At 41.8% G+C, this 12,417-nt stretch overlaps 1 protein-coding gene across 1 annotated transcript; it reads left to right on the plus strand.

Moving 5' to 3' along the window:
- Positions 1–1,078: 1,078 nt before the first annotated feature.
- LOC141438752 (uncharacterized) lies at positions 1,079–8,756 on the plus strand (the record flags this gene model as incomplete). The annotated part of the gene is given in 9 exon segments (XM_074102695.1): positions 1,079–1,194; positions 1,509–1,663; positions 2,271–2,400; positions 2,823–3,005; positions 3,379–3,484; positions 4,210–4,347; positions 4,944–5,035; positions 6,342–6,491; positions 7,671–8,756. Coding segments are annotated over 9 exon segments (1,386 nt in total). The 3' UTR covers positions 7,992–8,756.
- Positions 8,757–12,417: the final 3,661 nt, after the last annotated feature.

Below are 12,417 nucleotides of genomic sequence, written 5' to 3' on the forward strand. Positions count from 1 at the left end.
AAGTGTCAGAGGGACCGCACGACACGAACTTCGAGTTTCATAGTAGCCCTGCTGGCCAGCGAAAGCTATCCACGGGAAACCGCGGCACACTTGCTGTACACTGATTAAAAGATGTTGATACTTAGATATTATTTATATTTTCCAGATATTAAAATATAATCGGGACTCTTCAAGCTGCATCAATATTCATGTAGTACTGTTTTTCATGTGTGAAAGTTGATGATGCACTTTAGGAGTCCCTTGGTAAATTTTATGACCTTTGTCAGTGCCCATTTACGTACAGTCCAGACGCGTCCATTTTTGGACCATTTGTACCAGATTGCCATTGAATATAATCTTCTAACATTTTAATTCTAACATAATCTTATAAGTAACATTTGCATTTTGAGGATGGTAGGAGGTTGAATTAAACAAGAAATAATTTATTTATTTCTTATAGCAGAAGTATCAAAATTATCTCAGCCGGGCTAAATGACAATATGTCAATTTTGACAGTCTCAAAAATGATACCAGATTAAAGTTTCGGAAAAATACGTGGACAGCTTTCGCTGGCCAGAGTATACATAATTTCGAACCCTCTTCCTTCTAACTTCGGTTCCCAGGCATAACACTTGCCTGGAGAGAGATCTCTCTATTGGAACCTCCCCCCCACAGACTGAACTGACGCCATAATGAGCATGTAATCTCCGTCTTTGATTTTCATAACTCTGGACCTTCAGTTCCTGAAAGGAGTAGTGAAAGGGTTTCACGGCAATTCTGTCGTCATTCAGACCAGGATGATGGACTAAAGCCACATTCACATTTATCTGTAGTGTTGTGTCGTGACGCATCAGAGAGAGAGAGAGAGAGAGAGAGAGAGAGAGAGAGACAGACGGAGGGAGGGAGGGGAGGGAAGAGAGAGAGCATCACAACACGACACGACAGATAAATGTGAATGCAGAATGATCGAGCTTTTAACCAAGTCATATATCTATAATCTATAGCCTCTATCAGTTAACAACATACAATGTTTTAAACCTTTATGTTTTAAGGCTTTTTAGGTGACCATTTTTTTATTCGTCCGTCTGTTTGTCGACAGAAATCATGCCGTCGGAGGTGCGGTCCGGCAAGTCCCTGCAGCGGGAGCTGGCTGACTCCATCATCAGGATGGTGCCTCTGGACGAGATCAGGATCCTGCTGGCTTGCGGCGCTAAGGTACACAAATATTTATTTATGTACTAGCGGACCCGGCAGATGTTGTCCTGCCCGAAAAAACACTACATTAAATATGATAACATACCGACAGCAGCGCCACCTACCGGGTCCAATTGCGTTTTCAAACCATCCAGGAAGGACCAGGAACCGAACCTATTGAAGTTTCCACACAAAATCAGTTCAGCCGTTTAAGAGGAGGTAGGTGACAAACACATGTACTTACAGAAGAATCATATACATACATTAAAGAAGATTTAATTTGAATAAAAAAACAGCATAACAGTTTATCACTAAGGCAATGCGTTATTCTTTAGGTGAACGAGCCAGTAACGCAGGGCCTGCGTCCACTGCACTACGCGATATGGCAGCGCTACCTGGAAGCTACTAGATTGTTGTTGGTGCGAGGGTGCGACGTGAACGCGAGAGACGATTGTGGATACAGCGCGCTGCATCTGTCTTCTGAGCACGGGTGAGGAATTTGACACAGACAAACACACCTTACATTCCCTCCCTTTCCCATCTCCATTTCCTTCACTTCCTCCCTTCATTGCCCTATCCTCGCCCCTCCAGCTATATCTTCTTTCCTCCATCTCTCTGGAACTGCCTTCTTTCTATAGCTTTATTTTCCTAACTCTAACCACCTGTTTCTCTCGCTCCCTCCATTTCTGCCTTTCTTCATCTCTTTCCCTGCAACCTTCCTTATTTATTTTTCTAGAACTCCCTCCTTTGAGCTACTTCTCTTGCCTACGCTAGTAACTCTCACAATATGGCACTGCTACTTGGAAGCAATCATATTGTTGTTGGTGTACGTCAACGCGAGAGACGATTTCCTCATCCTCCTTATTTAATTCCCTTTCTCTTCATCTCTTTCTCCCCCACCTTTCATCTCTATCTTTCTAGAACCCCTCCTCTGAGCTCTTTCTCTGCCCCACGATTGTTAGCGCTAATGCTACCTGGATTGTTATTAGTAACAGGATGCGAGTTCAAACTTTATCCGCCACACCGGAAACTTTTACGTTTTTAGAAAAAGAGATATTGCATCTTTAATACATGTTTGTGTGTCACATCTTGCGCAGATACACAGAATTGGTGAAGCTCCTCCTCCAGAGCGGAGCAGCTGTGGACTATCGCCCTGACACTGGGAAGAGTTCCCCGAACTACCCTCTGCGACGAGCCCTCAGGCTGGCCATAAGGAACAAGCACTATGTAAGCTATACCAAAGAATAAAGATAGATAGGGAGGTCTATAGATAGACAATTAGATATATAGTTAGAACGTAGAATACAGAGAGTAAAATTCATTGTAAGGTAAAACTGCGACAGTCGATTTTGAATGGTTGAACTTTAAGTTATTTACTTAACTGAGTTCTGGGCTTGTTTTTTATTTTCAATTTATTTGAAAAAAACTTTTTTGTCTTTATAAACTCAAAGGTCAAAGATATCTTTACACTTTAGTGCCCTGTCAATGCACAATAAATCAATGTAAATTTTTGTGCATTCTGCCAATTTTATACAAAAGTTCAAAAACGCAGTGAAAGTTTAAAGACATCTTTGACCTCAACTGTACATTTGTTTAACCAAAAACTAATTAACCTGATGTTAAAGGTGCTAACTTTTTACCTCCTCCAGGAGGTCGCTCGTCTCCTCCTGGAGCACGGCGCGGATCCTAACAAGAGGTACTTCTTCGGCGCCGAGATCAACCTGGTCTCCGACCCTGAATACTTGGAACTGCTCCTGACCTTCGGAGCCAACCCTGACTCCCGTGACAGAGCTGGCCTGACCCCACTCATGAAGGCAGCTAGACAAAGAAAGGTAAAAACTGAAATGAGAATCCTGGTCAGAGCACCAAATGAAAACAACTCTTGATATCCGTATTTTTGACGCTGGAATTTACATACAATTAGGAATTAGGCATATAATTTAATTAATTTCTCACGCAATACGTATTGATGTGACTGCGTCTACACTGTTTTTGTGTCGATTCAAATTTATAGAAGACCAAATTGTAGAGAACAAGTTCGATATAATTGTAGATCATATTCATATTGGATAGATTCATTTATTAAATCGCTTTGAAAGACTTCATTGTTTTTCTTAATTCGTCCATTCGGACAGGCTAAGGTCCAGGACCATATTGCCTCGTCTTCAGTTAGTTGAGAACTCCTTTTCTGACGATTTTTTTCAGGGCATGGATGCTGTGCTGCTGCTGATCAGCCACGGTGCCGACGTAAACGCTATGGCTGACGCTCGGAATGACTACCGAACAGTACTGCATTACGCTGTGCTCAGCGGTAAGTTTCTCAAGCTAAGAGATTCCTTTAAAAACTTCTAGGGTCATTAGTTCATCTTATAAAGTGCCTAGTTTAGCCCTTAAAAAAAATAAGCCGACAACCACCTTGTTTGTATGATCGGAGGTATCTAACGTGAATGTCACAGTCGGAACCCAATCATTTACATATCATTTTACCACTTTGTCGGCATAATTGCCAGTCACGCAAATCTACAGTTCTCTAGAAAGAAAGAAAGAAAGAAAGAAAATAATTTATTTATAACAGAGATGACACATAATTAGTAAAAATAACAATAAGAAATGTTGCCGCTATAAAAAGGTCCCGGCTCAGCATATCGCTGGTTGAAAACCAGCACTGGTCTTCCGCCGGGCCACAGGAGAGTGAAATTACGGAAAGTCACACAAAACAAATCAAATACAAAAAAAAGCTACGAGACTAAAATATAAGTTGGCTGTATAGCCCACATTATCATGGCAACAGTACACTGATAGTCTAGCACTGATAGTCTCTAAGAAAAGCCGTGGACAGACAGACAGACAGACAGAAAGATATAGCGAAAATTTGAGCGATCCATATTTGCCATTTTGGCTACGGAACCCTAAAAAGGAGCTTAATATTTCATAATATTTGTAAATGCATGGTAACAGAGTGGTTACACCTTACAAATAGTAACATATACTTTTGCGCGAAATTTGTTAACGACCTATAACATCGTCCATCCTCAGGCAACACGACCGTAGTCAACTTGCTGGTGAAGCAGGGCGCATGCGTGAATTCGTGCGCCGCTCTGAGCAAGCCCAGCCCGCTGGACCTGGCCATACTGAAGGGAGACGTGCCCATGGTCGAGCTGCTGCTGGCTGCCGGTAAGCTAACGCTAAGTTAGACTAAACTAAGGCGAAGTTACACTAACTAAGACTAGGCTAGACTAAACTAAGACTAAAGTTACACTAATTTAGACTAAACTAACACTAAGTTAGACTAACCTAAGACTAAAGTTAGACTGAACTAACACTAAGTTAGACTCATCTGTGGCTCTTTACAGTGCTGGTTACGTAAAATGCAATGGTTACGTATGTAAGAAAAGAACATAGTGCCTTTACCAACTTTTAACCAATAACTTAAGAAAGTTAGGCTACGACGCTACGAGCTACTTTGAACTTACTTAGCGATAACCTAGGGTAGGGTAGGGTAGGGTAGGGTAGGGTAGGGTAGGGCTTTGCGGTGAAGGAAAACATCGTGAGGAAACCTGCACAAACCTGCGAAGCAATTCAATGGTGCGTGTGAAGTTCCCAATCCGCACTGGGCCCGCGTGGGAACTATAGCCCAAGCCCTCTTGTTCTGAGAGGAGGCCTGTGCCCAGCAGTGGGACGTATATAGGCTGGGATGAAACTAGGGTAGGCTAAGTTAAAGACGCTATGAATTGACTATGGGTTGACAATTGACTAAACTTTTTTGTCAGGTGCCCGAGTGAACTCTTCCAGCTCTGTGATTGGTTCCCCGCTGCATGTGGCCTGCTCCGACAACATAACCAACAGGAAGGAAATAGTTCAAGTAAGTAAGATATATTTTACACGCATAAAATGGTTCATTGTTTGCATAATCTATCTATCTATCTGATACCTTTTAAACGAGCAATAATATCTTTAAATGAGCTTAAGCCTCTTATGATCTTCGGCCTCTAGGTCGGCAACGCATCTGCAGTACCCCTGGTTTTGCAGATGTTTATGGGCGGTGGTGATCTCTTACCATCAGGAGACTCACTTGCTCGTTTGCCATCCAGTCGAATAATAATAATAAATGTGTATTATATTATATATAATCAGAACCTCGGAAACGGCTCCAATGATTGCGATGTTTTTTTTTATGTAGAGGTCTTCGGGGATGACAAATCGATCTAGCTTGGTGTTATCTCTGGGAAAAAGCTTTTTCGAGCGAAGTTCATCTCAGTTAAGTTCAACGAAGTAATAGATGGATAGCGGACTGCAAAATTTCCGTACCTACTTGATACCGCGATGGAATGCACAATGGTTTCCCGTAAAACTGATGCTAAGTCCGAATTTGATAGTCTGCCGCGGCGGAACCTGCCAAAAGTACCAAAAAAATTGTCGCTTCCGGTGCGAAAAAAGGGGCGCTATTTAATCCTTCTGATAGTGAAATAATACTCATGGAATCAGTTAGGCTTTTACTGGTAGACACAGAAAAGCGAAATTAGTTAGTATTTTTTTGCCGGAAGTGCTCGGCAGACGCTCTCAAAGGTGACCAGGACCCCTAAATATACCCATCTCATACCAGCATGAAACCAATTCCAGTCGTTAGGTTAGGTATGAATCTGGTTGAGTTCGTAACGCGTCAGTGTAGTGTGGTGGTGGTGATAGATGGGTTTGTGTGATTTGTGTGTGTTCTTACAGTGTGGAGGTAGACGAACTGCATGTACACACATTTCTTGCATAAACGTAGCTCTAACTATCATTAGTTTGCAGGTGAGCAAAGTAACGCCTGATTCAATATTTTTTTTATATAAAATATATTATATTTTTTTTTTACCCGTGTGGTGTCGGGTTAGAATTACACCTCTCCATTTCTTCCGTGGATGTCGTAAGAGGCGACTGAGGATATAGGTCAAGGTATACCGTAGGCGACAAGCTAGCAACCTGTCACTATTGTACCGTTTTTGTCAAACTTAAAACCTAAAATTGCTAAAAGTGGCTCCGAAGCGGTAACGTTTCGTGTGCTCTGCCTACCCATTTGGGAATACCGGGGTGATGTTAGTGCCAAATAGGCTTACGTTGGCCTCAATCTCGCTTGATGGAAGGCGAAGATGAGGCCTAAGGTGGTTCACGTTGGATGTCCTTTGCAGATCCTTCTAGAAAGTGGAGCAGATCCGAACCTGAAGGTCTACAACGACGAAGACGCGACACAGCTGCGGCCGCCACTCGCCGAGTACCTGGCCAGCAACGCCGAGCCCAGCGGGGAGATCGTTGCCATGCTGCTCAGGCATGGAGCCAGGGTATGGCTTCGTTAGATAAAGTCAATGAGGGCTATCGTTTTTTGTCTCACTAGATGGCGCCACTGTTGCGTGAGGTTTTAAAGTGTGGCTTTCAAAGTCTGTTATTACGGGCGTGAAAACAAAGTTTAGATTAAAATCATATTTAATACACCTTAAAACCGTACCATAGAAATATCGAGCAACCACAGTGTTGCGTAGTCCCATTTTGTTCGGAAAAAAAGGAAGGACAAAAGTTTCCTAAAGACAAAACTGTCTCAAAACACAGACATTATAACGCATAATTGCCATAATTAATTTCAGGTAATGCAAAATATTCACAAAATTATTCTAATTATAAATAAACCCGCGTAGCTCACCCAAAAACTATGAGATTTGACATTTCGGAGACCTCACGCTACACTAGCGCCTCTAGCGGCGAATTCATACGCGATAGCCCTCATTTAGCCGGGCGGTCGGCAGGAATCCCTACTAAAAGTTCCAACCAAAACTACATTATAGCGCTGCTTTCGTTTTTTTTGTAACCCCCGGACGCAATAACCACAAAAAGTTGGAAAAACCCCGACTTTGTCACTTCAAAGTTCAATCTCAAAAACGGCTGAACCGATTTTGATGTAACATGTCCAAGAACCATCGCTAGAAAACCTGCTTTCAAATAAAAAAAACCGCATTCAAATCGGTTTACCCGTTTAAGATCTACGGTGCCACAGATAGACACACAGACACACATAACGGTCAAACTTATAACACCCCTCTTTTTGCGTCGGCGGTTAAAAATTGAACCCGTGCCGAGCGCTAGGGTGCTAGTTAATAAATACTTTGAATATCGCAGGCCCAAGAGCCAATACAGTATGTGTGTAAACTCTTTCATATCATCATCATCTCAGCCGTAAGAAAGAAAGAACAAAGAAAGAAAGAAAACAATGTATTTATAATCTGAGATTTATAACAGCAATGACACATTGAGGTTAGGAAAAAAAACAATAAGAAGTGTTGCCATAAAAAGGACAAGAAAGGGTAAGACGTCCCTTGTTGGACATAGACATAGACCTTCAGTTGCTTCGGTTGGAAGCGGACTGGATCCACCGTAAACCCGCGGCTTTAACCAGCCGTGGGGGAGTAGGGCGGCGTTATAATGTTATCCCCCTTCTCACATGATTATAATATCAAAAATTCTTACAGGTTATCATGAAAACACAATTCCGCGATCCGGATGGTATCCTCAACCATCTCCAGAACGTAACGGCTGAAGAGTACCAGCACATCTTCTATCTCCTTCTAGAGGCAGCTGAAGCCTTCGACCTTTGTATGATCAAAAGGAACAGCACCTTAAACCCTACCCAGAAAGAGAAGCTAATAGAACGGGCGAAAGTTCCCATCTCTTTACTCGCTCAGACTAGAATCTATTTGCGTAGACATTTTGGCAATATGCTCGTAGATTTAGTCCCTAAATTTGAAATCCCTAAAACCCTTCACCATTATTTACTGTTTCAATGCAGTTAAAGATTTTTTTGGTATGTTCATGAGATTTCAATTCGGCTGTATGGGGTTAATTCCTCTGCCTTTTAAAAAGTTGTCGGTGTTGCCAGTAAGGCTCTAGTTTCCCCGAGTTGGGGGATTTTGACGATTGGATTCTTTAATGGCGATGGAATATTGAAAAATCGCTATTTTGTATTTTATAAGACTTATTAAATAAATTAAATAGTGGATAAACAGTAATTTGAATATTCACAAGTATTTAAACTTGTTTTTGTGCAGTACGAGTATATGTAGGTACTCGAAACCTATTGTGAAAATATTCATTTTTATAAAAATATTTAATAAAAATACGCCAGTATAAAAGTATATTTATGATTAAAGCAAAAATATTGCTGTTGGCTACGAATATTACTGTATGCCTTCTACGTATAAATTATTTAAAAGATATTGCTTTACGTTGTATTAAACCATCAGAACATCTTGTTTTATTATATTATTATCTATTTTTTGTGTCCATTTTGTAGTCTGATTACATTATTGCTATGTGATACATTGTGATATATAATTAGAATTAAGGCTTTCCCAACAGAAAAGAGTAGAAACTTAATGTTGGGACTCCTTCTTTGAATCGTTTATATGCAAAGCCGGAGTACGGCAATTTCTTAAACTATGTATATCTACTCTTTATGTCGGTCTTTAAACTTGCGATTGTTTTAATTATCTCAAGTGTAATTATATTCTCCTATGACTGTAACATGAACTTTGGAAAATGTAATCATGAAACTGAAACATTTGTTTTATTTTAATTATACTGTTTTTATTATAACGAAAGGGAAAAAATTATAATGGAGACAGTTTACCCATGAAATTGTGGGACATAGTAAATAGTGCCCCATTTGAAAAGCGTGCAGTGGAAAGTAAAATAAGTTTTTGATAAAAAAATCATTTTTAATACAACCTTTTTTTTCTGACTGTACTTTTTGTTGACTGTACTTGTATTGTCACCCAAACTACATTTTCATACCAAGAGTTCCGTCCTGCGTAGACGATCCTGACCAGACTACCAGGATGTTACCACCAGATTACTGTATTGTCACGCAATTAACAATAAGTATGCCTAATTTCAAGTCAATCCGACTACTGGAAGTTGATTGAATTTAACTTACAAGATTTGATTACAGACAGAAAACGGGACAGGTAAAACTAAATAATAGCTTGTAAAATGGTACGCCGTGCCTTTGTTTTGCTCGACTTGGCGGGGGCACTGCACTACTGTGCCAGATGCCCATTTTCTTGAATTATTATTGTAGCAGTCACCGGCAATGCAGTGTTGCCTATAACGACGAACAGATATTTAATTGGAGACTAGCTGCGTTCAGTACAAAAGCGAGTACGCGAAATGTATGCGCTCCAGACGGCGCGTAAATGCTTATGAAAGCATTGGAGGAGATTATTTTCATATCACTTACCTACTCTTCTGCACTTTATAACGCTCGCCATACTCCGCAACACCCCACTAGCACCTACATAGGTACTTATACTCTTTGACTAGCACCCCGCGTCTAGAGGGACTGTCGGAGCGAATACTTAAGATCATCTTGAGTTTTGACGCTAACCAAACGTTATCATGTTTTTACTCGACCTCAGCGCCATCTCTCGGGAGTTTATTGGAGCTAAAAGTCTTAAATTCACCAGAGGGCGTAACAGGCACTGTTTTAACGTTTAGCTTAATGCAGCGGACTGCTCTGGTCTTCCTTTGAGACTTTTTACACATAAAAACAATCACACCAAAATGACCAAGATGAAGCACGTTGTCTAGAGAGCGGATTTAAAGTAGCGATTACAAGTTTAATGTGCCACACAGCGTGACGTTATGCAGAACATTAGCTGGCTGTAATATTTTCATATTATTTTGTTTACTGGCTCATGCATAAGTACATGTTTATTTAACGTTTGGGCTCCACAGAAAACCAGCGTTGCTGCACATAATGTGCGGCGACACATGCTGAGTGGAGACCCTTTTTGGTATCCTGCCGTGTCACCAAGTAACATAGTTCTAGTCTTAGTTTTAGGTGGTACTTATGGAGCCAAAATAAACCTTTCTTTCTTTTTTTCTAATTGACCAAAGAAAAAATGCCACTAATATTATAAATTTGAAAGATTGTACGTCTGTTTGTTTATTTATTTGTTTGCTTGTTACTTCAGCACGTCTAAACCGCTGAACCGATTCAGATGAAATCGCGTATACAGATAGTTTGAGGCCCGGAGAAATATAGGATAATTATATCCCAGTAAACAAAGACGTTCGTGAGGCTTTTGGGGTTGCGGATGCGTGGAAGTGGTGTCAACCAAGGTCGGGCTCGTGCCTGGTTCAACGAATATCGTTGCAATACAGCGCGGTAATGCGGCGGGCATTTTCGGTACTTTCGGAGGGTTGGTTTGACGTGCGCTAGCCATGCGCAATAAAGAAAAGCGTTTTTATGGTTCAGTTGGGGGTAGGTGTATTTCTTGTTTATTTTGTTACCTGACGAAACTTAATCTAAATGACTGGGGAGGCGAAGTAGAAGGAAGTTGAAGGGGTCTAACCTGGTTCGAATTTACTCCCCCTCGCGTGCTGGTTCTTTTTGGACGCTCGCTTTTCTTCTTTGATTCTTCCACCCCAGGGTGTTTTATGTAGGATTCGTATCTTAATTCGCGAAGAGAACGTCGAAGGGAGCAGGAGCTCGACCCAACGCGCCGCAGAGATGAACGAAAAGTGTCGGTTTTTGTTTCTACCCCGGTTAGATCATAAAAGTTGGATAATAGGGTAAGGGAAAGGAGGGTAGAAATTTTGGTGTAGTGAGGGGATCAATCGGTATTTGCCATACCGCCTCCCGAAGAGCAGACGTGCTCTTGAAATTTCTGAGAACTTCAAAAAAAAAAAAGTAAAGTAATAATAAAGGAAATGTTGAAGCTACAGTCAATGAATCAGATTATGCTGTATGTAGGCTGCGAATACGTTGCTGAGTTGACATGATGCTATAAAATAAATCTTAAATTAAATTAAAACTAAGTAGTTGCTAGTTGTATGACGTAGCTAGTTAATTAATTGTCGTGGAACAGCGGGCATAGCTTCACCACGGGTCGCAAGAGCGTGCCACTGGAGGTTTTAATTTCCACCACTCGAATTATTCCATCAGCACCAGGGCATACTTTTGTGACCCGTGCTCTGCGCCATTGCAAGGGTGCTATGTTGGGCTCAACGAGAAGGACTAAATCTCCAACTTGTAGGTTGGGTCGAGGAGTTAGCCATCTATAGCGCTGTTGCAGGGTGTGAAGGTATTCGCTGTGCCATCGATTCCAAAGATGTTGTGTGATGTGCTGTAGCAGTTGCCAACGACTTAGACGATTGCCAGGTGCTTCCTCTAGACTTTGCTCGGGCAAGCAAAGGAGAGGCTGTCCAATCAAAAAATGACCTGGAGTCAATACGTCGAAATCGTTGGGTTCAGAGCTGAGTGGGCAAAGCGGTCTCGAGTTTATGATGGCCTCAACTTTAGTGAAGACGGTGGTGAGTTCCTCAAAAGTGAGGACTCTCTCTCCGATAATGCGCAACAATAGAGTTTTAGCCCCTTTTACGGCATTTTCCCACAGTCCGCCATGATGTGGTCCTGCAGGGGGGTTAAAATGCCACTTGATCTGCTGTAGTGCAAGCTTTTGTTGAAGCTGAACTTCATCGATATGATCATAAAATTTTTGTAAGTGGTTGCGAGCGCCCACGAAATTAGTGCCGCAGTCAGAATAAATGTCTGACGGCAGGCCCCTCCTTGACACGAATCTATCCAGGCACGCCATAAAAGCGTCAGTTGACAGCGCAGACACAACCTCCAAGTGCACGGCCTTAGATACGAAACATATAAAAACGCAGAGGTACGCCTTGTAAGTCCTTGTGGTGCGAATATGAGACGCTCTAACCGTGAATGGACCGGCAAAGTCAACGCCAACCCTTTGGAAGGCTCTTGATTGAGTAACGCGGCTAGCAGGTAAGTTGCCCATGAATGGTGTCAAAGGCTTAACCTTAAGGCGGTAGCACCGCAAACACTTGAAAATCCTGTGCCTGACTACTCTTCGTGCTGACAAAATCCAAAAACGACGATGGATGACCGTAAGCAGAGTGCCGGCGCCTGCATGGCCAAATAGAATATGGTAGTGATCTATCAATAAATGAGTGAAGTGATGTGAATGAGGAAGGAGCACGGGATGTTTGCTATGATAACCTAAGTTAGAATTCGACAGTCTCCCTCCCACTCTCAAGAGACCAGTGCTCTTATCCAGAAAGGGGTTGAGGCGGATCAAGCTGCCTTTGATCGCTTTGTGTTCCGTCAACGATTTAATTGCATCGTGAAAGGCAGTAGCTTGCACGAGTTTAATGCAAGTATGTAGGGCGGTGTTTAACTCGGCAATAGTTAAATAT

The sequence above is a fragment of the Choristoneura fumiferana genome, chromosome 19 (assembly GCF_025370935.1).
Source record: "Choristoneura fumiferana chromosome 19, NRCan_CFum_1, whole genome shotgun sequence".
NCBI lineage: Eukaryota > Metazoa > Arthropoda > Insecta > Lepidoptera > Tortricidae > Choristoneura > Choristoneura fumiferana.